Below are 26,164 nucleotides of genomic sequence, written 5' to 3' on the forward strand. Positions count from 1 at the left end.
TCAACCAGAGGCCTGTGCTTGTGATACTGGATGGCTCAGAGCTTGTTTCTTCCGTGCCACCGCCATGCGCAAGGCCTGAAGAATCATGTTCTCATTGTTCATTATGTTGTAATTAGTCAGCCTCTGAAGTTTGTTGAAATCTTCTGCTTTCAGGGAGACCTCTCTCGTTGAGTACGGAGAGCAGAAACTGGAGAGATCAATCTTGCCCTGTTCCATTTCCGCAGCACTACGAGCCATGCCTGTCAGGGGAAAAGAGGAAGGTGTTTGTATAGTCCCAGGAAATTATAGTACTCTGATAGGCTATGTCAAGGATAATTTAGAGAGATCACATATGTGGCTGATATGAAGACAATTGCTGCCCTCCGATCTCTAAAAATGTACTTCTAAACAAAACCCTTTTAGAAAACAGAGAAGAAGAAGAAAAAAAAAAAAAAAAAAAAAAAAAAAAAAGAGAGAGAGAGAGAGAAAAAAAAATAAATGTATCACTACATTCCATTGCAATCAGCACCGTCTACTGGCCAACTCACGGCATGACATTTTTTGAGAGTTCACAGGTCATCAAGTCATACCATGAGGGTTCTTGAGTAGAATATATACTTATGGTAAAAGGAATAATGAGATGTACAGGGCAGGAGGAGGCAGAATATTAGTAGCCTTGGAAATCATAATAAAAACAAAGGCAGTATCTCAAACAGTGGTCCAAAAGAACACTGTGACTGCATTTATTAAGTCTTAGTTTACGTACTATTGCTTCGATTTCCCAGCATATACAATCAACGTGTTAAACAGTGTAAACAGAAAGCACAGTGGGCCTCCACAGATCTATACTCTAAAGATAATTCTTCCTAGATCTGAACGTCATAAAAATACGTATCTGAAAACTCGGCTTTGTTCTACACCCTAAAGTAAAATTTTGGAAATCACAAGGTGAAATTAGATCCCATTCCTCTACTTGAGAAACACATTTCTTCTTTCACTGAACTGCACCAAGATTCAAACTAAAATTATGCCCAAGATTTTACTGATTTTGCAAATAATTTGAGCCATCCCCTTTTGCAATGTATTCACCAGTAGGAAAAAGCAAGCAAGCAAAGGATTTTTGTATTGGGTTAAAGAAGAAACTCTCAGGAAGTAAAGAAGTTAATTGGGTCAATAAAACAGCTGGGTAATGCTAACTTACCAGGTGCTACGCATCTTTGGAAGGTGTCATTCACTAGTGGAAAATAAAGCAGGAGAGGAGCTCCTGGAGTGTCTGCACCATCGAACATGTAGCATTCCTTCAGGTTCTTCTCATCATCCTTCAGCTCAATGTTGGGAAATGCAATTCCCTGCTCTGAGAAGTAACTGCAAGCCTGCTCTAGAGGCTGGTCAGTGCCCAACAGCAGCAGAGTAAGAAATGGAAAAGATACACAAGATCAGGCTGCTGCTTAATTCATGCTAAGCTGCATAAAATAGCCTGATAGCATTGGAAGGTTAGAGATAATGTGAGAACCTGCAGTCTCTAGTTCTTCTCTTGCCTAAGGAACTTTTTGAAAATAAACGTGCAGGAAAACACGTGATATTAAGTTGGTAAAGAAGATTTTAGATCAGTACCAAAGCACATCTTTAAAATGGAAATGATTTAGGAACAGAACAGGTAATATGAAAGATTGTTAAAGAGCATCATTAATTAAAGGAGAACTAAGAAAAATTTTCATCTAAACAAAGCTAAATTTTCAGTCCAAGACAGTAAGGATTTTCAGCCATGTTACCTGTCTATATAGCAGTTATAATTTGTAAATTGACTTCAATAGATTTTAGCAGGGTTTTGAGATCAACTTCCCCATTTTAAATTTTGATTTTTAGAAATAATATGAAATTTCAAGCTAACATATTTTAAGAGTATTAAACTTCAAAATATAACACTAAAAGCATTTATCACAAAGCTCATTTGTGATGATGAAACTTTGTTAAATTATGTGACAAAACACAGAAGCACCACCGTTTTTTACCTGAATTAAATATTTCCAAAAGAGTTCAGACTACCAGAAGGAAATGCAGTATGAGTTACTACATGTGGTGTTTTTTTCAGCTACAGTACAGAGACAAAAAATTTTCATGTGGCATTACAGTGTAAGAGCAGCATGACAGTATCATCCACTTGTAAAATAACGACAGATTCTTAACCAGTGAACTTCACATTTTCTATGGTGCCTTTCAGGAGCAGGTTTACAATTACAAGTATGCATTTGGAAGTCTAAATTTGTCTTCTTAAGTGGTAAATACCATCTCTGAAATCTATATAGCCATTTTATAATCAGATTTTTTCAAACATAGCAAATGCATTTGATGTTTTGCTTCAAGCTCACTGCATTAGGAGAAAAAATGCATTCATTTAAAAAAAAAAAAAAAAAAAGACAAAATTCTTGACTCTCTAGGTTGTTCTTGGACAGCTAAAAACCACATTTAAAAAATTAAAAGAGAAATAAAAATTTACACATTTAAAGAAAATGCAGAATAAATTATACATATGAATCACAGAAAAATCTTTTCCAGCTACATTTGTGCTATAAAATCTTATGTTAAATTGTAATGGAAGTTGCAGCTCAACCATAATAATTTCATTGTGCCACTCTGCACTTTATTGGTGAAGCAGAGATCTCTGAGTATTTCATTTAGTATTCTTTCAAAAGTGATTTGAGGAAAAAAATGGAGTTGTTCTTCCCTCTGGGAATTTCCATTCTTCTTCTAAGGCTTGGAAACACCATTTTACTAGGTTCTACTGATAACATTCTACAGACACCTATCTGAAAGCTGAAGAAAGTAAAGGAAAAGCCATTATTAAAGTAATTTTTGAGACTTCTCACCAAGGTCTGTGATCCACCTGTGTAATTTAAGTGTATGATGACGTCCACTTTCCTCTCTGGTCTCATTAGGGGTGGACAGCTGGTTTCAAAGAAGAAAGCTGCGTCCACCAGCTCCAGGTGCTCTGAGTTGCCTCTCAGGTCATTAGGAGAGGTGTCTAGAGAGGTGTCTAAAGAGTGACAGATTTGGAGTTATTTACAAACAGCAGAAAGACACCTGTCAGGTTAGAAAACAAAAGAAAGGCAAGCTTTTCTCCCATGCAGGAATTTCCCTTCATTTTTGGATGTCATGCAACAATCCTAAAGCTTCCTTCAGCCTCTCTACTCACATTTTATCAGTCTTTCCAAGCCCATAAGCTGCACCAAACCCACGTCAGGTTTTCTATATGCAAAGTCCCACCCCAATGATTTTTATCTCAGGAAGGACTGTCAGTACCAAATCACCCCAAAACTGAACAGTCCTGTTACTGGAAGTGAGGGATGTAAGGAGTTACTTCATTTTCCCTCTCTTTTCTTTCAGCAAAGAATAACAGTTGACCACAAATTCCATTCTGTTTTCTGCAGGATTTACAAACATCCCACATCTGAATTCCAACCCCTGTGCCCGCTCAGATGAGCCACGATGGCTCATGAGCAGAAGTGCTGTCTACACCTTTCCATTTTGCAAAATGCTCATGCTGGATGTACTCGTTGTGCATCTGGAAGCCCCTCAGGAAGTTGTGGTACTTGGAGACAGCAGGGCGGTCCGTCAGGATATCCCGGAGAGTTGTGGAGAGGCCGCTGGTAGGAGTGAACATGCAGGTAGCCATCTCGTAGGGCTTCTCAGGCAAGTCTGGTTGTTCCTCTAGAGGTACATGGCATAAATTACACACAACTAAATTATAGTCACAATTAAGATGTGAACCAGATGCAAAGAAGAGAAAGGATCAATGACTTTTACAACAGTAGTAACAATATATTTAGAGCTCTTTGTGTTCACCTTTTTAAAGGCTGGACCTGAAAGTTGCTGAGCATCAGCAAAAAGTGTTTGTTCCAGTGTTTGACCACCCTCACAGTAAATAATTTTTTCCTTATATCTAGTCTGAACGTCCTGTAGTGCAGCTCTTCCCATTCACATGTATCCTGACATCAGTTACCAGGGAGCAAAGACTGGCACCTCCCTCTCCACTTCCTCTCACAAGGAAGTTGTAGAGAGTTATTTTGCTTTATGGTCTGCAGTGAGTTCCAGACAATTGCTTGATAAAACATAAACTTTTGTTTTCTGAACTGTGATTGGTCATATTTGATTGAAGTAGCATTTTTCTCATAAAACAAGAGGATTTTGGTAGACATCAAAACAATTCAGTTTTCCAAGCAAACAAAAAGCAAGCAAAATCATTTCACTTATAAATTTGAAAAGGTTACTGGTTTTAGATTGGGCTAAATTTGAAATTTTAGGCTTATTTTGAAAAGAAAACTTGAATATTTTTAAATAAAATGTTTTGACTTAAAACACAGTTTGTTCAGTTTGGTTTGCACATCTGAATTCAACTCAAATTTGCAATTTATATAAACTCAAATATAGTTGTTTTGTTTTGTTTTTCCCAAAATAAACATAGCCCACAGAAATGCCACATGAGTCCATTCAACATGAAACCACTGATTTCACTTGAATTTTAATGATGAAGTTGTTCATGGGTATTTTCAAGGAATGGTCTTTCAGTTCTGAGCTGCCCTTCTCAGCTGGCATAATAAAGCTCTACTCCACTAATTTCCTTGGACCTCTGCTAAATCTTGCAGTTCAGTCAGATTTTGAGGGAAGTATACACAATGCAGAGGGAACAGAAACTGAAGGAAAAAAAAACAAAAAACACTCAAGCTGCTCAACAAATAGAGATGCCATGAGGCTTTGATTGAAGCAATTCTTCCCAGAAGTATTTTAACTCAGCACTTTAGAGATCATGTTATATAGCCATCCTTATCTTCTTTCCATCAAGGTCTGTCTGATAGTGCCTTACCTTCTAATACAAATCTCACTAATGCAAGTCTCAGATTAAGCAAAACACTGGCTATTCAGTAACATCAAAGCACTTAATTTTCCCAGTACTTTCCCTAACCCAAGACTGAGAGCACCAGGCTGACAGATGAATGCAAAACATGGGAAATGTGAGTGCAGTTACTGTGTCAGAGGTATGTTATTTCGTCCCATATCAGAGGGGCCTGGAGGAGGGAGGCCATAAGTCAAAAGGCACTGGAGATTTACCTATTTCAGTCACTTTGTCTTGGGTCCATCTGTGCCAGAAGTCCTCTGAATTATCAGCTGCATGCCAGGCATCCAAGAGGTTTTTGGAGAAGATACTACTCCACATTCCTAGGAAGTCAGAGATGGATAATGAGTAGTAGTGAGGTAAACACAAGGAACTGATTTAAAAATAAATAAATAAATAAATCGCCTGCCTTCTGCTCCTTTCACAGCACTTTTCTAACTTCTTCTTTTATTAATTTCTTTCCAACTTTTACATAAGCCTAGACATCTATTTCAGTGATACACTGACAGACTTGACTCAGAATACAAATTCATAAGAAATTTGTTATTTTCCTCCCACCTTGTTTTACCTAGAACGACATATGTTTTGACAAACACTGCACTATTTTCCTATTTTCATTTCCTTTTCCTTTCTATAGTTAAATATTTTCAACCAGCTCATTCACTGATTCCCCTCCCTCATGTTCTATTTATTTCTTATTACTTCCCTCAGCTTTATCAAAGTTTCATAGACTTTCAACTTTTAAAAAGTTTTGCACTTTAAGGTCAATGGTGATGTTTCAAACACACTTGCAAAGGTACATAACTTCTCTTTTTTAGTTTCATTTTCATAGCCCCAATGATAAAGCTAGCTGGGCAGATGAGTGAATTTCAGGAGACATGCTGAATGTAACTGATTGGGATACTGAACCACTTCTGACATAACCCAGTACCTCTGCTACCACACGCAGGACAATGGTTTGCTATTGATTAATTTCCAGAATCATTGGTGTTTGTATGAAATTCTTTTTCAATCCCCCAGGTTGGTGAGTCACCTTGCATGAAGCAGATCCGGGACTCAGGGAGCTTCTTCATCAGGCGACCCATGAAAAACTCGCTGCCAAAATCCTCTGCACGAATGAAGGCACCATACTTCAGGAAGCCCACCTCATATGGCGTGAACTCCACCCACTCTGCCAACACACATGCCAATAATGTTAGTTCCAGTAACCAAGGGAAAAAAATGCTACTAAAAACGGCAATGTCAATAGACAGTGAGTGAACCTTTCAAGTGTCAGCTCTTGGAAATGGGCTGGTTTAGCTCATGCCCAAAGCAAACTGTGCTGACTGCTGCCTCTCAGGTCCAGCAGGCAATTGAACCCGCTGTTGCACTTTCCACAAGGTTGTGAAAAAAATAAAGTGAGGGCTAAGAGAAAATTTAAGTTTATTTTTATCTAGCAAGCAGGAAGCTTTCTCATGAAAGGTGGACTGGAATTCAGTCTGGCTTCTATTGCATTTATTGCCTTTAGCCAGCCATGAAAAATATACATTAAGTGAACTTAAACCTTCTGTGAATCACTTTCTTTAACAATTCATAGTGTTTATGAGGCAGTGTCATGGATCTATGTCATGTTAGCAGTCTGAAGTTAATGTCTAAATGTGCACACTTAATGTGACGGGATTTTACAAAACCTTAAAGTGTTGCTGTCGACCCTATGGCTTCCTAGCTAGTGTTTACATCTCTCAAGAGGACTTATGCCTTGGGCAAGAATTTAAAATGATCTGTCATTCTTTACAAGATCTATACCTATGTTAAAACACAGCTCTTTTCCCAGAATTGAAACATTACCTCTAAAATCTTTGGTAGCAACTTTGTCCTTGACATTGAGAGCAAGGTAGATGGGCAGTGGGTTCTGGCCCTGACTCACTGCCCGACGTTGATCAGAAAGTCTGTGGTAGCATTTCTGGATTTAAAAAAAAAAAAAAAAGAAAAGAAAAGAAAAAATGTTTGCTAATCAGTTCCATAAAGACATCAGTAAATATGGGATGTTATTTATCTGAATTTCCTCCTAGATTTATTTCCATATGTCCAATAAACAGAGGACAAGAAAATCATGGGAGTAGGAATAACTCTCACTAACAAAAAGAGCTATGTTCTATATTCATTGTATGGCACCAGTAATGAAGTGCTTCACATGATCTCCTAGCTTTGTATTGTCAAATGTAAGTGAAAAAAACAAACATGGCAGATCTGGCTAATTCTGCTATTATGATATACTTCATCTATTTGACATGAGCTCTTCAAGGCAGCATGTTAATGATGGTTCTAATCAAGAATTTTATTGAAACTCATACTGAAGTTTAATATTCCCAGAGGGAAAATTCCCTGTGCTGCCCAATACTAATGGCTTATGTTATACATGAAATTGATATTTTGAGTGTACTTACGTCAAATGAAATATTAACACATTTTGCTAGGAAGCACTGAGGCCAGAAACACACTGTGAAATCTGATATGAAGGGGCAGTACTTTTTTTTTTTTTTTTTTCCTTTTTTCACTTGGACAAAATATAAACCATTTTTTATGGGATTTTAAAATAAAATAGCTTTTTCTCCAGTTAACATCAGACTGCAAGTTTACATGGAAACTTTTGCATTTGTCATTACAACAGCATTAGAAAGGAGCAGTCCTGAGAGACCAAATCAAAAGCAGCTGAAAGGCACTGCAAAATGACAGTTCCTCAGCAAAGATCTCTCAGGAGCTCTGGATCTATACTCTAGCACTAATTCAGGAACTACATAGGGGGGTACATCTGCAGTACATTCAATGTGTGACTTGTATAAACACTGCAAACATTGCAGCAGCAGAGACATCAGATGTAGGGCTATAAAAAACAACTAAGAATCCTGACAGCTACAAATGTTAACTAGTATGCCAGTTACTTTAGAGCTAGTCTAAGCATTTCTGTTACATTTAGTCACACTTTAGGCTTCACTGTAGACATACACTGCATCTCCAAGTTATTAATGTAAATAGATACTCTGCCTGCATACCAAGTATAGTGTTATTAGCCAGGCACTTCTTCCTAGGATTTTATTTTCTTGTAATAATCATAAAGATCATGTCACCAAATTTATGAGAAGAAAGGTGAATAGACATTACCCCATCATTTAACATGGATTCAATCATGAGTCCCCACAGATCAATAAAAGATGTCTTATGTCCTGCTTGGGTCCTTTGGCTCAGCTCTCTGTAATAATTCCTCAGACTTCTCAAGGAAAAAGCACCCATCTTGCACTTGGTTGCTTGCTTCCGAGCTTCAATAATTACTTCTCCAAGATCCTTACGTGACCAATCTGCATCTTCATACAGTTTGGTCATGGTCCTGTAAGCAGGAAATGCGATGGGGAGGGGAAAGAAATGAAGATGATGGCTTTAAAACTGAGAGGATATACTTTGCAGAGCTTTGGGCACTTCTTATTGTTTTAGCTATAGGTCGCTCCCCTACTTTGAGCTTACTTTGAACAGAAATGCAAATCTAAAGGCAATAAATCATAACCTCTTGATCTGGAAGCCAACACAAACAGCTGCACCAGCTGTCTATGTTGTTTCTGTCCAACAGTAACTGAGCATACAGGATAATTTTGCATTGGATTAAGGATTTCTGCACTACCAGTAAAGTCTCATATTTTAATTAGGGATAAATTACTTCAGAGACACCAAATATCACTGAGGGGGAGTGGAGAGGCAGGCACTGATCTCTGTTCTCTGGGGACAGCAATAGGACCTAAGGGAATGGCATGGAGCTGGAACAGGGAAGGGTCAGGCTTGGTGTTAGGAAGACATTCTTCACCAAGAGGGAGGTTGGGCACTGGCACAGGCTCCCCAAGACAGTAGTCACAGCACTGAGCCTGCTGAGTTCAAAAAGTGTTTGGACAAAACCCTCAGAAACATGGTCTGATTTTGGGGTGGTTCTGTGTGGAACCAGGAGTTGGACTCGATGATCCTTGCGGGTCCCTTCTAACTTAGGATATGCTGTGATTCTATGATGACTCTGTGAAAAATGTGGTGCATAACAGGCCTTTCAAGGCCTATTATGAAGGCCCTGGCATTCATAGGCCTTATATGGAAGCAGTAACTCATGACCTTTTACCCTTGCTGAGATCTCAAAGCCTAGACAAAGCATGAGTTTTGCTTCACATAGTATCTCAACAACAGTATCAAAATGATTCCTCACCATGTTGTGCCAGATGAGCCACTGATGTATGAAATGCAATCCAGAACACGCAACTTTTGAAGACCCAAAATGCTGCCATACATGGCAGTGAGTGCTCTTATTCCACACCCTGCTGTTGTCACAGCCACTATCGGCACCTGTTCAACACAAAGAAAAGGGCATGAAGCACAGGTGGAAAAGTGACATCAACGGACATCCACATCAAAAGAAGGCAGATGTGAAAATGCAACATCCAGATGCTAGTAAAATAAAACATATGGATTAGAGATAAAGCAATTTTGCTCTGTAAGCTATAAGGAACGTGAGTTTCTGGCCACCCTGTGGAATATATTTAAACATCTGTGCACTTCATTAAAGATTTTTAAGAAAGATGAACAAGAATCATGGTTTGAAGTTCATTTAAATGATCATTTGAAAGCCAAATGGAAATAGAGAATTTGCTCATCTAGATTGCTGAGCAATCCAGCTCAGATAACCCTGGATGCAAACAGGGCCCAGGAGAAGGATCTGCTGACATAGTTCCTCATGCCTCATCTGGACAGAGGGGAGAAAACACTCCTGTTGCCATCTCCAGGCCCAAGGGAAAGAAGAGAGAAAAAAATCCCACAGCAGTGCCTTTCCCAGCTACCTCGTGGTCTTGCAGGTCTTCCTCTAGATGAAGAACATCCTTCAGTGCAGCAGCAACCACCCTCCTCCGGTTTTGCAGGAAATTCTGTTCATCCGCGCACAGGTCAAACCCCAGGCGGGCATCTAGGTTTCTTGGCCTGAAACACAGACCCTGGGTCCTGAGACCAGGGCACCAACATTATATATTACTACTTGCTGTGATCAACTCCAGTTGTGCTTGTGTGTATGTTTACAAACTGGTTCATGGACAACATAATGTAATAAATGAGAAAGAGCGACACCACAGACAGGCCTCTGCTAATTGCTGTAGCTGCTACAAAGAATGCAAATGGGAATGCAGGGCAGAACATGACGTACTGCTGTGGTATTGGAATGAGGTACCTACAGCACGTTTCTGGTTTTGTTTGCTCATATAATTGATTTTTCAAGTTTCAGCAGTGCCTACCATATGTGCCTGTAACTAGGTAACTGCTGTCAACAGCCACCATGGTTAACTAGGAAAACAGCTACCACACCTTGTCTTTATTTTGTTGGTATTATACAGAAATATTATTTCTGTGCAGAACTACTCTCTCCATCTGTGGGCATAATAGTGAACACAAACTGAGACCTACTTGCTTAAGTGCAGTACCAGCTCAGAAACTTGGAGGAAAAGGGACCCGCAATATAGTTATCCATCGCTGTCTAAGGAGAACCTGGCAATCAAAAGCCTGAGACCAGAAGTGGAACACATCTCTGCTTACCAAGGTCTGAGTCTTTATGACCCCTGCTGATTTCAAATGAGCTTTGTGTACTTGCAAATGTCTCCCAGTTACAGTATAAGGCGTTGCTGGAGACTCACTTACCATTCATTTGCCTTTACATACAAGTCGATCGTCTTGTCCTGAAAATAGCAAATGAAACAATGTAAGCATGCTCAGGTCATTAATCCTGCATATTCCTCTGCCACACCATCTATAGGCTGAGTTTTACTCTTTTTGCTGCTGTATGTGGTCAAGCAATGAATGGCCTGGGTTATGAGGTATGTAACAGGCTCCAGTGCAATCTGAGCTGGATAGAAGCATAGCCCCTCAGTTTTCCACAAATGAACACATAGTTTGCCCTTTGTTTTCTAGGAAGCTCATTAAAAGCTGAACACCTGAACCACAGGCATGTGGATGTTCTGTTTTGCCTTCTGCTTCAGACTTCTCCTTTGCAAATTATCAGTATTAAATGTCACATATACTGTTAGCTCACATACAGTGTTGATAAACATATTAGATATTCCTTTAATAAATTAGTTTCAACTCAGGACAGGGTTGAACAGCATGCCTGGAACCACATGCAGAACAAAAGCCAACTAATAATAATAATAATAATAATAATAATAATAATAATAAATATTGCATAGCTATACTGTCACTGACAGTTATTCACAGTTTACAACTACAGCATGTGTTGTACCTGACTGGATCCAAGTCACTGGACTGTAAAATTCACATCACCCACCAAAATGAGTATGTATTGGGATGGAGTTTTATTAATAACTCACTTCTCACCTGTGCTACTGTTATTTTCTCTTGTATAGGAAGCAAGTTCAGAGCTACAGTCACAGACTCGTTCATATCCCTTTCATTTTGGCTTGATATAGACTGGAGAAAAAAAAAAATATAATAATAATGAGGAGAGTTACACAAAAGACAAAAAGAAGTAAAAAGCAGTCTCCCCAGCCTCACATACATTCATTCACTTACCAATTCCCTGCATACACAGACCTCAGAGGTTCCCAAAGAAGCACACAGCAAAGAGCCATCTGCCCATTAGGGGTGACCACGTACCCTGCTGAGCCGCCTCCGCCGCGGCAGCGCCACAGCCAGCGCTGACTGGTGGTATTTGATGTAGTGGAACCTGGCTGGTGCAGTTGGGCACAGGCAGGAGCTCAGTGTGTGGGTCTGGGTCCCTTCGTATGAGCCATCCACCGTTAGTGCAAACTTCCTCTCTGAAGGGATGACAGAAAAAACATCCTCACATCCTCACAAACAGGCCTTGCTTTCTGAAATACCCAAAACCACTGTGTATGTCTGTCCACACTTCTTAGCTATAAGAATATTCCATCTTGTGGGGATCTGAGCTCCACCAGTGCTCACTAAATTCACCACAGACTGCAAGTAATTTATGTTGGGGGCTATGAAGGTGTTTCAAATTTAAGTCCTTCCAAAAAATGTGGTTTGCAGTGTGAAAGTATCCCTTCTTTGCACCACAGCATGTGAGGTTGGAGCCATCGAGAGATGCCAGAGCACAATGTTTTAAAAATTGCTTAGGAAATACACAGGTCCACAAGCGTAGGCTTAACACAATACCGATGTGCTACTTAAAATGTGCAACAGGTACTTTTGGTAATATATTGTGTGCGTCTCATGTTTCATCATTTTATTTTGTTACACCTAAAGAAATGTTTAAAAGTGAAATTGAGGAAGAGAGGCTCAGTCCTCATCCTGCCCATTTTCTTTTTCTCTGAATCCAGAAACAGGATTTTGCTCCATTTGAGGACTTAGAAAATTTCAACACCCTTCACAAATAATTTGGAAAGTCATAAGCATCTGACAAGATATTATTATAGGGGAAAGTCTTCTGCAGGAAAACCAGACAACAAGCTCATCAGGCTGCACTCTGCAATTATCTCTGTGGTTTTGATCAATTACAGCCCCCTCCAGTCACTGACATTGCTGAGATTTTGCTTTGCATTGTCAACCATTTTGAACCAGCGAGTTCAAGGGTAAAATGCTGAGCACTTTTACCATAAAGCAGCCTACAGATTTTCTCCGTAAGTCAGCAAAGGCTCACCTGTGCTATCCTTCCTCATCTTGCCACCATTCACCTGCACATCCAGACAGGAAACTTCACGGGACTGGAAGAAATGACCAGAGAAAGAGAAAAGGCATTTGCTGTTGGTCAAGCCTGACCTCAGCCAAACCCCTATTCACATGCCCAGGCTGATGCCAGGCTGTCACCCCTCCACCAGGTCAAGGGAAGTAGCATTTGGCATGAGGAAAAAGGGCCCAGGGGAAGGGGTGCAGGGTGGGCACCCCAAGGAGAATGCTCAGCTTGGTTGTTCCCACGCAAAGGGGGATGATCTTCCACCCCAGTCCTGCTCAATTTGGGCAGAGGCGAGCACTAGAGGCAGCTGCGGCCTCTCCCAGAGGGAGAGTCACCAGTGGGAATTGCTGGCACCAGCATTTGCCTGCTCCATGTCCAATGCCTCCATGCCACTCTACGGAGCAACTGCCCAGCACCTTTAATCCTGGTTCTGCAATAAGCATGGCCATACAGCAGGGAAAGAGTTAGGAAATAAAAATTACCACTAAGACGCCATTAGTAATAATGTTTTCAGGAGGATCCGGACTAAAAGACAAAATGGAAAACAATCAGTTCACAACTAGCACTCTCCCAGTGTTTATTTTATTTTATTTTATTTTATTTTATTTTATTTTATTTTATTTTATTTTATTTCATTATCTTTAAAAGCCTGTCTTTGGACATGCAACATGAGTAAACAGCATATGAAATTCTAGCTGGACACTTGGTCCAATTTGCCTCTCTGAGGCTGAACATTAAGCCTGGGTACTGTATTTATGGAGAGCTGCTGAACAGAGGAGCTCCTTGCTGCATCAGACAGGATCATTTTCTGACACAAAAGTATAGGAATGGCAGAATTAGACTATTGCCCTATATTGCTGGGCGATCAGTACTGAAAAGCTGGTGAATTCATCCAACTTACAAACAGCAGCACTAGGACTGATTTTCTTTCACATTCTCTCCATTAAATGTACAGTTAGCATAGAAACACGGTAAAAAATATTTGTAAATCTATTCCCACAACTCAGATTCCAAGTATTTTTGCACATTCTTGTGACAAAGCAAACATCTGGGACAGACATCACAGGAAGGAGCAGGAGGGGTGTAAAACTTAAAACATCCTCCTGCACAGAGTGCCCCCTGCAGCCTGGCAAGCAGCAGCAACCAGGAGACATCTCCATGCCCCTCTCAGTGCCTGTCCTAGCTCTTCAGTGTCTGGGTGCCTGGTATGGATTCACCCCTTCTCTGCTAAATGCACAAGCATTTCCTGAACACACAAAATTCCCTCTAGTTTATTCAGACTATGACAGTGTTAGGAGGGGCTGCAAGCATAAACAGATGTTTTGTATATCAGAAACATTTGTTTGCTTGCATTTCTGTTGATTGACTCACCTGCTCTCCATTGTGAATTCAACCTCCAGCTCCTCTTTTCCCTGGGAAAGAAAATGAATTAAGTCACTGCATGTGGATTCCTCTGTGCTGAAAAACACCCTACAGGAATCTGTGCTTCTCAGGGAACTGGCTCCAAGCCAGTGTCCACCTTTAGTAACTGCACACACCACAGATTTCATTTTCTTTGTGTTTTATCTGTTATACTTCATATCACATACTTCTGATGTCATAGCCATTATATCAGCAGGCTTCTAGTTGACACTTTGTAAGCCAAACATATTGCAGGATCTCTTGACAGTTTCTCTGCCTTTCCACAATCTTAGATTCACCTCCACTGCTTCACAGGCCACCTGCAATTCCCCTTTCCTGCTCACAAGCTCTCAGTGCTCCCCACTAATTCTCAGCATCACCAAGACTGAATTTCTCTGGTGCATACAAATCATCCTGCCTCTCTCCCAAGCCTCACCCACAACCTGAGCGAATGGGCCTGGTGGCTCATTAACATGGCAGCACAGTTGGGCATGCAAAGCCCAGGGTGTTCTGGAGAATGAACTTTGGTTATGAAGTCAAGACCACTATTTTTTATATCAGTCGGACATGAGTCACAGCTCAAAACCATGAGCTCCAACTGCAAAGGAAAGCCTAAAGCTCTCAACATTTTGACATCAAGTAGAGTAACCGAACAAGCATGATAATGTCGGCCAACTCTATCTGTAAAAGCAGCACCCAAAATTTACTGTAATTACTGAGGCAAAACTGGGCACCAACCCCTGAAACAGACGGGCATATTCAGATGACTAAATCGACAGTAGGAAAGGCCTCTATTCTGGGCAGGTGAGATGAAAGCTGAGAAAACAACATTCTTGCTTGACCATGTCCCCTTAGCTTTGTCTTTAAATTTTATCCCTACCTGTGGATTCAGCTGGAAACTTAGCTGAATGTTTTCTCCAAGCTGGATTTTGGAGACGTCAAAGAAAACAGTAAGGAGGTGGTCATCTTGTGTCATGTTGTCCTCATCACAAACTTTCAGCTCCAGAATGTTCTGGGAACAGAAGAAATAGATTGTATGAGATTTAACAAATATAAGATGCTACAGTTACTTCCGTTCAGCTGGAGGAATTCGGGTTAGAAGTTTAAGAAGGAATGCAAAGGAAACAATAAAATAGAAGTTTTGCAGTTATTCTCTACAGGCTCCATTGACTATGCAGGAATATACAGTCTTATGCATGTGTCAAAAGCTAAATAACTGCAGTTAGACAGTATGAATACTTCACAAAGAAACTCAGGAAGACCCACAGTGTGGGAAGCTATGGTACCATTTCATGTCTGGTAAGAAAAATGACTTTTAGGCAGGGAAGGGGGCATCTGGGCCTTCAGCCTAACCATCAGGAGGTGGGTAGAAGGCAAATGCCAACTGTCAGGGATAGCTGCGGTTCCTACCTTAACCTGGCTCTGAATCGTGAAGTGGAAGGTCTCATTCCACGTTGGGTTCTTCGTGTTTGGAATCGTTTTGGTGCAGAAATGCTGCGCTGAGGCTGTTGGCAGGCTTAGGCTCACGTAGCAGTCAGACTGGGTTACTGCAGAAGAGAAGGGAAGCATGAAAGCAATGAACCAGTGGGCCACATTTAGTAGCCCGTAAGCTGTAGCACTGTATGAATTTTTAAGCTCTGTACAAAGCACAATATGCAGAATGTGAGCTGGGATCCTAGATAAGGTGCCATCAAGTCAATGCTGTACAGCCAAGCTGACTTCACTCTTTGTGAAATCCTAGCATTTTTTTCTTCTTGAGAGCTACCTCTTTTCATTGTGGGAAAAGTAACCCTGAAAATAACGGGGCATGCCTTAATGTTTCTGGGGTAGCTCTGGCTGTAAGTTCTGTCCCGTCTACTTTTCAGAGTATCCTTTCCTTCCTCTAGCACATCTGGCTGCCAACACATTGGCAGTGGAAGCTATTTGCACTGAAGGTTCTTATGAAGGACCACTGCTGTCAGAGGACAGGTCTCTGCTGAGACACCTTATCTCTGGCTCCCTTCTTCCCTTTGGAAGATTAAAGGGAACATATACACTGTGAGAGTTCAACAACAAAGCCTTTCAATAAAAGATGTATATATTCCTTCAGAGGAAATAAATTGTATTTAATCCTTTGTGGATTAAAATAAGCACATGGAAGAAAGGAATTGGAAATATTGAGCAGTTTGAAGGTATAGCACTTGTTTTAAGAAGCTGTCCTGAAGGAGAGTTTTAGCCAGTAAAGCTCTATTAAAATATTTTTAATGTCACCTCCACCTTTGTGCCTCAGAGTAGTAATGACATTTGCAATATTATGTACAGATGAAAAAGCTTGTCTGTGCTTCCCAGACCATACTGAGATGACGCTGCTGCTTTGCACAAGATTGCATTGCTTTTGCTTTGTTGTTTCAATTAAGGGTGTGTTCAAGTCATAAAGTTCACCTATGAATTTGAATGTGCCCAGTTGCTACGTGGGGCAAACTTTATGGTTTTCATTTTCCTTTCCCTGATGAAGAGGTTAGCTGTGAAGTTTGGCTTCCCACATGAGCTCCTTCGTAAGTGAGGAATATTTAGGACCAAGGCTTAAGAATGAAACAGTGTTCAGCAGCTGTCTGCAGTGCTTAGATCATCAATGAGCACTTTCATTATGAAGTCAGAATAATCTGCCTGTGAATGTTTTTTGTCATAGTCATTAAGCAATAAAATGCAAATGTGAATCATGAGATAAGCAATCCTTTGGATTCACACTCCAGGGTCCAGGATGACCACCATACAAAATATATTTATTTTTTTTTGTTAGGAGCAATAACTTATGCAAGTACCAAAGATAACATGATGGAGTAGTGCCCAAAAATGCAAATCCCATCATCAGCATTGCTATATGTATGTCTCTTCCAACCAAGACAATTCTGTGATTCTGTGATTTAGCATTGTCCCACTTAGTTTTATCAGGGGGTCTGACTTTTGGGAAACACAGAGTAAATGACTTGGCCCCTTAGTGCACTCTATGTGTAACTGAAGAATTAACAAAGACATTTTATTTTTTTTTTTGATGATTCCCTTTGAGACTTAAGTCATCTTTGTTTCTAACAGTCCTAATAGCTTCCAAACTTCCATGTCTATAGAGGAAAAGTCTGTATGAAAACATTTTTTGATGCTTTGTAACTCCAGATTGAGATCTACACACTGCTGTCAGATCTTGTCCCCTCTGGGAGGAGGACCCACTGAAGTTTGTGAATGACCCTGCAATTCTGCCTGACTGGCTGCAAGTACGAATAGGTGTGAACACTCTGCCCAAGCCCATCAATAACACAGCAAAACACCACATTGCATTATATAAAGGGACTCTGTGTATATATACAAGGCTCCCATTACCAGGCATGTGCAAACAAATCGTCAGTATGGTACGTAAGCCTAAAAGCCAACTGACTACAGGAGGTGAACAGCAGCAATGATGCTCACACATGATGTACCCGTCAGAACTTCCCAGCAGCAACCTGTGTCCCTCCCATTGACCATGACATGTGAGCAGCTGTTGAAACATGCTTGAGATGGCAGCTGTGGTATCACGATGGGGCAATATCCTGCCAAAAGCAGGTGTGGCAGCAGGTGCTTATGAAAGCCCAGTCTCTTCATGCAGTTATTACACTAAGTTTCTAATTAGCTTCCAGGATAGCAGCAGGACTGGATTTTAATTGTGCTTTACCATTAGAAAGCATTACAGTGACATGACCAATGCTAAACAACATTGGCTTCAGTACCAATGCTGTACCCCTAGACAACAGCAGGGCACCAGCTGTTCTGGCTCAAACTGAAGTCTCATTCCTCCCATAAACAGCTCACATTCAAACAAGGTTAAGCCAAAATTTTAACCATTTTTTTCTCCCCTCTTTTTTTTTTTTTTTTTTTTAAATGTGGTCTCAAACATTGAGCTGCTTATCCAGATCATCTCCGTGATCATGGATTTTCTTCATCTGGACCCATCTGTCTCATGAAATACAAACTGTCACTACCATCTGAGGAAAGTATTATTCTTCATCCAGCACTGGGGAGAAGAGAGACCTGGCTATGGATGGGTACAGTGGCATTGCTACCATCTAGAGTACAAATTTAGATATTTTAGATCATTAATTAATTAATTGGGATTTTTTAAAGACATGGGTTACTTCTGTGGAAATAAACACCTTTCCAAGGCCCTTAACAGACTTACCATATTCATTCAGGCCTGGGAGAATGCTTCCTGCCTCCTGGCAACATTCAACATTAATCTCCATCACCTGCTAGCTAAACATCAATAAAAAGCTTTCACACACTCTCCCATCCTACCCTTCATTAGGGTGGCACACCCTACAGGTATCCATAAAACTATCATTTTCATTCACATCTCTATAAAGCTGTCCTTTGCTGAGATTTTGCCAAACAACAATTTTTCTGTTTTCTTGGCCCTTGTTGGGCTTTATCAGTCCGCATCTCCTTATTTTATAATGAGATTTCAAGCAGCATCTAGAACAATAGGCTGTCAGTACATAATTGCAACTGCTTAAATATCATGGTAAAGTAAGTAATAAATAACAATGAAACTATAACAACAGTGCAAGAACCAAACACCGGAGGAAGTCTGTGGGTTCCTCTAATAAATATCATATTGGACCATAGTTCCTCAAACAATAATGTATTTCGCTGGCTATGTTTCATTGCAGGATCTCAAGGATCTTTCCATGAATTGATTTCATGCATGTCAGAACTGCAACTGCAATGCCATAAAATATAAACTATACATGTACTTCATAATTTTATAAATTATTATATCCAAAATATCAAGCCTTACATTAAAAAAAAGACCCAAAATGTAACTTTGCAAAATTATCAAACCTAAAAAATAGCCCCCTCCCCAGCCTCCTAAACTTCAGAAAACATCATTATTGCACTTAAAAAATGCTGAAGAGTATTTTTTAACTCTATGCCAGTCCAGTTAGCCCAGTGCTCCTCAGCATCCACTGAGGGCTCTAAGATGTTTTCAGGAAGCAGGAAATGATGGTTTGAAAATGCTCATCTCAACATTTCCATACAGTTTTGCTTTTTTACTTTTTTTTTTTTTTTTTAACCTTAATACTCTGAGGTATTTTGTTTTGTTTTAGTTTGATCTGTTGATTCCACTTAATTATTTTTTTTTCTCTCCAGAAATCGTGTTCTTCAGCCCTTTTGCCCTTTTTTGGGAGAGATCTTTGGTCTTATGAAGGTTAGACATCAGTGTCAGAGGAGCCCATGACCCATATTTCGCGAATGTATGAGGAAGTTTGTTAGAGGGCAAGCATCACATAATACCCTTAGCCCTCACAGTTTGAAATTCAGAAACTTCCTAAGCCAAATTTCATTGCACTTGTTTTCTTCTATGAGTTTGTCCAGTCTCTGCCTTGAACTCACCCAAATTTTTGCCATACATAGTCTCCTGCTGTGAGGAGCTCCCTAGGTGAAATGGCTGCAGGAAAAAAAAAAAAAAAAAAAAAAGCCCAAGGACTGGAAAAGGCTGAGCATGAAATCTGAAATTCTTTACAGAAAAAATACTGTTTTTAAGGGTGTGTTGGATTGGTGTACATACAAGTCTCACACCATTAAGGAGTCAGGATGCAGATGAGGTCCACACCCAAATCTGGGAACTGGCAAGTGTAGCTGGTCCAGGAATATTAATAACCCCAATGAGCCTGATGGGGATGTGGGTGTGTTCAGTGGGAAGAGGGAATGTGGAGATCATAAACAAGCACTAAAGTCACAGGTGATATCAATAATGTCACTGATGCATCAATACACAAATGGAATTAGTGTTGACATATAATTTACACATTGATGAATCAGTGGGAAAAAGATGGAATAGTACAAGAATGTATGAAATAAATTAAGGGTTAAATATTAGAACGAAGCAATTCAGATAGTCTTAGATCAAAATATTATGCACTGAACTTCCATTAAGGATGTTGTAATATCTGTTTTGTAGTAGATATTAGTGAAGTTTTGAGACTATTATGGTGTATTGGTTTTCCCATTTCCATTTATTATCTAGAAGATAAAGCAGATAGAATGACAATGAAACTAAAGTGCAGTACCAAGTAGGGAGGAATTCTAAGCACTAGGTGAGTATTAAACACGGTGATACAAAGACTGTACAGAAATCATGCAATAAATAATCTTTAGAGAGAAAATAACAAAATGGGATTCACCTCCAAAACAAAAGGATGGGCATAACTGGAGAGAAGCAGAAAGAGCTGATTTAAAGTTTGGAAGTAGGTGACACTTTTCACCTGCCTCTATACAGCAAGGTTTCCAGGAAAAGGAAAATGATATAAAAGAGCTTGAAAAGGATGAATGAGAAAAAAAAAAAAAATCACTGTTAGGAAAACGGTATTGTAAAGAAGTCAGCATAGCTGGTGATGGATGCCCACATGCTTCTGGGTTCCCTAAGGCTGTGCTAAGCTAATCTTTAGGGAACTGTAACAATGACTGAAAAAAACTTTAAAATATTACACAGCAATACACGTACAAAAAAGCTAAATTTTGTGAGTTGTGCATTTTTCATTTTAAGTCTCCTAGTTTCCTTCTTCTCAGAGAAAGTCATATAGTTACCAACATGAAATTTGCACTAGCTTTTACATTGCCAGTAACTTTAACCAGACATTAATATATTTTAAAATTCGAATCGTGTTTATTTTATATAATCAAGAGTACCCAATTGAAATATGTGACCTAAACAAGTCTGTCTGTATATCAAACTACATGCTGAAAGCCTTAAAAGCAGACCTTCCAGAAAAATGTTATTGACAAATTTCACACTCAACAAAAAATGAATGATTCTGGAAATAAACAGCAGTCAGTCAAAAATAGATTCAGAAATTAAGTGTATGCAAGGCAGTGTCATGACTGGTACAAAGTTTGCAATCCTCCAAGTACAGTGTCCTGGTTAAAAAGCTGAATTTAAGGGAGGCAACATTACTAGTTGAGTCCTTAACTCCAGGAGTGATAATATGAAATCCTAGTCAAGGCAACCAAAAACCAGACATATCATTCCTGTTTCTTTGTCTTCCACTGGATGGAGGCTTCAGTCCATTCAGACTCACAAACTGACACACTCACAGCCTGTCTGTGCTTCCTACCTGCAAATCTCCTAGTATGCCAGTTTGGATACCAAAAGACTGGCTGCCCTGCTTCACAGGGCAATTTCTTCTATACCAAAATATCATTCCTAATTTCTCTTATACGTCTTGGACAGTTCTTTTAGGGATTCTCTTTCCTTACCCGGTGGAAGTACCCAACAAACAAAGAATTCACCTTTATAAGTACAGTATTTGCTTTGTTTGTGCCATCCATGGTTTGACTTACATGACCATTTCAAACAGATTATAGCTTGGCAATATTGGTGGTGAAATGCTTGTCACTCTTTTTTTGCAAGCAACATCCAGTACAGGCTTCACAGCGTAAGGCAAAACAGCCTTAGCCTGGGGAGCCTGTGCAGCTCCAGACCCCAGGCCATGCTCTGAATGCATTACTGCCTTCAAACCACTCCTCTGGGCAGAGGTGCAGGCTGGGAACATGCCTCTGGCTGGGAAGCAGAAATGCTCAAGCATCTCAGTACCTGGTCCAGGCCCTAAATATTTCTACTATTGGGAAGGAAAGCAGCAAGACATAGGTAACTCTCTTCAGAACAAAAATAGTTTGAAGACAAAAACAAAATGTGTTGATCTGGATGAGAATAAGACATAGAGGAGTTTTGGTAAGCTCATTCTCATGTGGAGAGCTTAATAGAACATTAATATCTGGGGAGATATTTAAGGGCAGTATTTTTCCACACTTCTTTCAGCTCAGAGTACACTTCAGTACCTTTAAGTAGATTTCAGCTGTAGCAAGAGATTTCTGTCTGGCCTCTAATTGAACTTCAGATCTCCTTTCTACATGATACAAATAATTCATAGGGACTCTTCTTCCCCATACATTCAGCAAAAAGAAAGTATCTTACTTCTCGTCAATAAAAATGAGTGATAAATTTCTGTTCCTATACCTTTCGGCTCTAGAGGAACAACAGAACTCGAGGCTAATCACTATGGAAAGGTGCAAACAAATCTCTTGTACTGCATCATTTTAACTGAACAAATTTAACTTCGTGTGGTTCCTACAGAAATATTCTGGACTGAGACTTTCCTATCTGTGTAAACGAATGAACACAAGACAATCAGCCATCTCCTCAGACTGGAGGTGATTGTTACTCACATCTTTTACTCTTCTGCTTTGCAGTTCAGGTATTTATGGAGCATTAATGAAGTTCTACATACCTGTTGACTTCCAGGCACTTTGTAAACATTACTAAGAATAAAAACAGCTAATAGAGCAAGCACTCAACTAAGCTTTGAAACACACATCTCCTATAGCTGAATCAAATGGGACAGTCATAGAATCATAGAATTATTTAGGTTGGAAAAGACACAGAAAATGATCTAGTCCAATGATCACCTAACACCACCAAGACCACCACCAAACCATGTCCCTAGGCACCACATCCACATATCTCTTAAATACCTCCAGGGATGGTGACTCTACCACTTCCCTGAGCAGCCTGTTCCAATATTTAACTAGTCTTTCTGTGAAAAATGAATCCATGACAGATGTCAAATATCCAGTCCTAAGCTCACATAAAATGATCTGTGCTATGGACAAGTTGGACATTACTGTAAGAAGGAACCGTAGAAGTGACCACCATCTAAACTTCTCATTGGATCATTCCTTATGACTAAATAACTGTTCTTTGTTTTGCATTTGAATCTGCGTTTTATGCATTCTATGCAAAAAGATCTACTGAACTACAGCTGGCAGCTGGACCTCACATTACACTGGCAAAGATATATAAAAATTATATATAAAAAATATATAAAATTCTCTAATTACAGTTTTTCACCTTCACCATACCATAGTCAAACCTCTTCACTGTCTTTCCCTCTCCTTTTATAAATACTCTGTGATGTTTGTGACACTTAGTAATTTTCCAGGTAATTTTATAAGCACATGGACAATCCAGAGGTATAAAGATACTCACACAGGTCTGCTTTCCTGGCATTTTTCATCCGTATTATTTTTACAGTGAACAAGTTGCATGGAGAGGGTTCTGTCTGTAGAACAGCATACAAAAAGCATGGGATTAGCATGCAGAGAGAAAGAACAGAGGCATAGTCATAGATGGTTGGTATTGAAACATTTGAACACTATCTACAATGTTTCCAGACTGAGGTTCTTCCTTATGCATCATCTTCTCTGTCTTCCCAGATTTACAGCCAAGTGTGGCCAAAGACCTCAAATGCACAGTCAGCCACAGACCAAACCTCCAATGCGCTCCATTTTCCATTCTGAGGAACCTTGTGGAAACCCTCAACTTGTGGTGGCTGACTAACTCTTACAATGCAACCACAGAAAAATAAGCGATAGTGAACCTTGCTGTGTTATTAATACAGCTGATACACATCTTGGTCTGTGCAAATTCAGATATATCATATATATCTACTATATTTCACAACAAATAGTTGACAATCTAGCAGGGCAGGAATTAGTAATGATATCATGATGTAACGACACTGCGTGTCAGGTGGTTTATAGTCATATAGCTCCATCGTTATGTTTGACATAAATCAGCGCTGGCTCTCAGACAATGAAGAATAAGAAATATCTTCCAGGCACCTATCTCAGATTTCTCAAAAGGGGACAGTGAAAACAACTATTCTGTAATTATTTATGTCAGAATAATTCAGTTTATCCGATTTTCCTTATGCAGAGGTCACAGAAAAGTGTCATTGGAAATCCTGTGAAACCACCTAAACATCAGTGGTTATCAAAGATATTTAACAAACCTGCCAGGGAACTGTTTTGATTTTGTCATCCTCCCTCATCTAAAGCAAGGAGTCGACAAACATGGTACTTAATCAAAAGTATGGGGTCTGAAGGTGAGGTAGTTTATCCCCTAGATAATTGTGTTCTCTTTTTTTAAAAGGAATAAAAGGAGAAAAAAACTGCATTATTAATGCTCTGAACCATCACCAAACAACAAAAATAGGAACAAAGAATAAAGTCTCTGTAGCAATGTAACAAATATGTAAGAGAGTGCTCATGCACACTACCCATAAAGCGGGGAATATCACTGCAACAAATACGTAGATAGCTGTACAACAGCGAAAGCCTTCTGTGTTACCATTCATTCCCTCATGCCCCCAAGTTCCCAGAATTTCGAAGAGAGCTCATATTTCATTCCTTACATAATATCAACTTTTTGTCTTTCCCTATGCAGTCATTGACATTAGTAATGCCTCTTTGGTTTGCCTTGGTAGCTTGTTTTGCCTAATCCCATTGGAGGGAATTGAAAGACAACAGCAACATATAAAAAGATGTCTTTTTTTTTTTTTTTAATTGGAGATTTACAAAATATAGTAAAATTACAGCAGCATTAGGGCCTTTGCATTCCTCAAGGGAAAACACAAATTGGGCACAAAACCCAGGCAGAAGCTCTCAAATTGGGTACAAAACCCATTGCTCTCAGCTCTGGTGCTGAAGAAGGGATCTTGGAGCTGAAGACACAGGAACAACAACACTTCCCACAGAAGATCCCTACTACTGTCAAGGCTGCCTACACAGTCCATCCCAGAGCCTCCTCTTCCCTTTTCTTACCTGGCTTGTGCTGTAAAACACCCCCATCGTGGTCTTCTCCGCGTTCAAGCCAGATGTGAAATGTAGCAGTGGATGGGTGCTGAGGAATGACCACGAGACAGCTTCTCGTGCTTTAAGCTGCCTGGAGCAGACAGACAGGTGTGTGGGTGCCTGACTCAGAGCCCGCCTCACCCCAGCCACTTGAGCAATTCCCCAGTTCCTCCTCCTCGCTGCTGGCAGGTGAGTGCCTGCAGCTGACACACAAACAACCCAGCTCTGGCAGTGCAGGACAGCCTTGGGAACAGGGGCCAGAGGGGCATCAAGACCCAACAAGGATCTTCCCTTCAGAGTTCTGGGCACTGAACAAATATTTGGTACTCTTACGAGCAGCCCTGTTCCTTCTTTAGGAGGCCACGGAGCTTTTGCATTATGGAGGGCTGTCAGACTGCCACCTCTTGCGCGGAGTCAGCTGGCATCAGGCACTGTCCATCTGTCTGCCCAAGAGTCAAGGGCTTCTTTGGCCAAAGATATCCAAACAAATCATTGTGCAGACAAAATGATTGTAATTTTTTTATTGCCTATAGTGAGAAGATGGGTATTTGCTTATATGCAGATCTGAAAGACAATTTTTCATTCCTATGAATGCTTATGAATTCCTATTTCAGCTTCTTCTGTGATGGTCTTATGCAAGAAGTTCTCATTCAGACAAACAGTTACTGCAGTGAAAAATAGTGCATGAAAATTTGCAAATCAGCTGTTGAGACTGTAAGAGTTTCCATAGTAAGGGCAAAGCTTTAACAGTTCACTCATGTTCTCAAAAGTTTTAATTTTGCACACATAAATTAAAAGTGTTGAAGCCAACGATCTCAAAAAGAATACATTAGGGTGTCACTTGAAGTTAATGTTAATTATGCTTCGTGTTCTAGCATATTCTTTATGTCCCTGCATTTATGAGACCTCTCTGTGCAGGGCACTGTTGGCATCACATTAGGTGGTCCCTGAGTGAGGGAGCACACAAAGTGAATACACAAGACATAACGAGATGGAAGACAAAAACGAAAAAATATGTTACCATTGATATTATGAAATTTAATTAAAAAATGGAACACAAAATAGTTTCACTTCACTTTGCAATGGAATGAGAATTGACTGATAAATTTAACTTCACAGACATGCTATAACTTAAATGTCATAAAAGGTCTGACATTTAAAAGGTACCCTACCTTAAGAACTGGGTGCAACAAACACCATCCAAACATTAAACAGATGAAGGATGGATAACTAACAGATCACAAAAAGCAGTAGTCAAAGGAAGTATTCCTAAAGAGATTGCAAACAGCTCAGTTTTAAGCCTATTGCAGGTTTTATAAATAAAAAATATTTTTGGCACCCTGTTTCAAACAGATGATACTGAAATTGGGAAGATAAAGAACTGTGGAGTGATCTGAGGACGGGAGGAACTCCCTTTAAAGAAGAAAAAGCCAGCTTTTGTATCAGCCAGCAGGACATAATGCAGGGATACCCCAAGGCTGACATGGGAAGGA

The 26,164-nt window shown here is 39.9% G+C and overlaps 1 protein-coding gene across 1 annotated transcript; it reads right to left on the reverse strand.

Moving 5' to 3' along the window:
* LOC309878470 (cytosolic phospholipase A2 epsilon-like) lies at positions 1–24,668 on the reverse strand (the record flags this gene model as incomplete). The annotated part of the gene is made up of 20 exons (XM_082760994.1): positions 1–239; positions 1,181–1,364; positions 2,847–3,013; positions 3,496–3,687; positions 5,086–5,193; positions 5,904–6,041; positions 6,698–6,812; positions 8,012–8,234; positions 9,087–9,223; positions 9,715–9,871; positions 10,559–10,596; positions 11,252–11,344; positions 11,531–11,691; positions 12,537–12,600; positions 13,052–13,094; positions 13,941–13,981; positions 14,851–14,982; positions 15,381–15,517; positions 23,026–23,098; positions 24,642–24,668. The coding sequence occupies 20 exons, from the start codon at positions 24,666–24,668 to the stop codon at positions 1–3; spliced, it is 2,469 nt and encodes an 822-aa protein (XP_082617120.1).
* Positions 24,669–26,164: the final 1,496 nt, after the last annotated feature.

This window comes from Aythya marila, assembly GCF_965140915.1.
Source record: "Aythya marila genome assembly, chromosome: 5".
In the NCBI taxonomy this organism is placed as follows: domain Eukaryota; kingdom Metazoa; phylum Chordata; class Aves; order Anseriformes; family Anatidae; genus Aythya; species Aythya marila.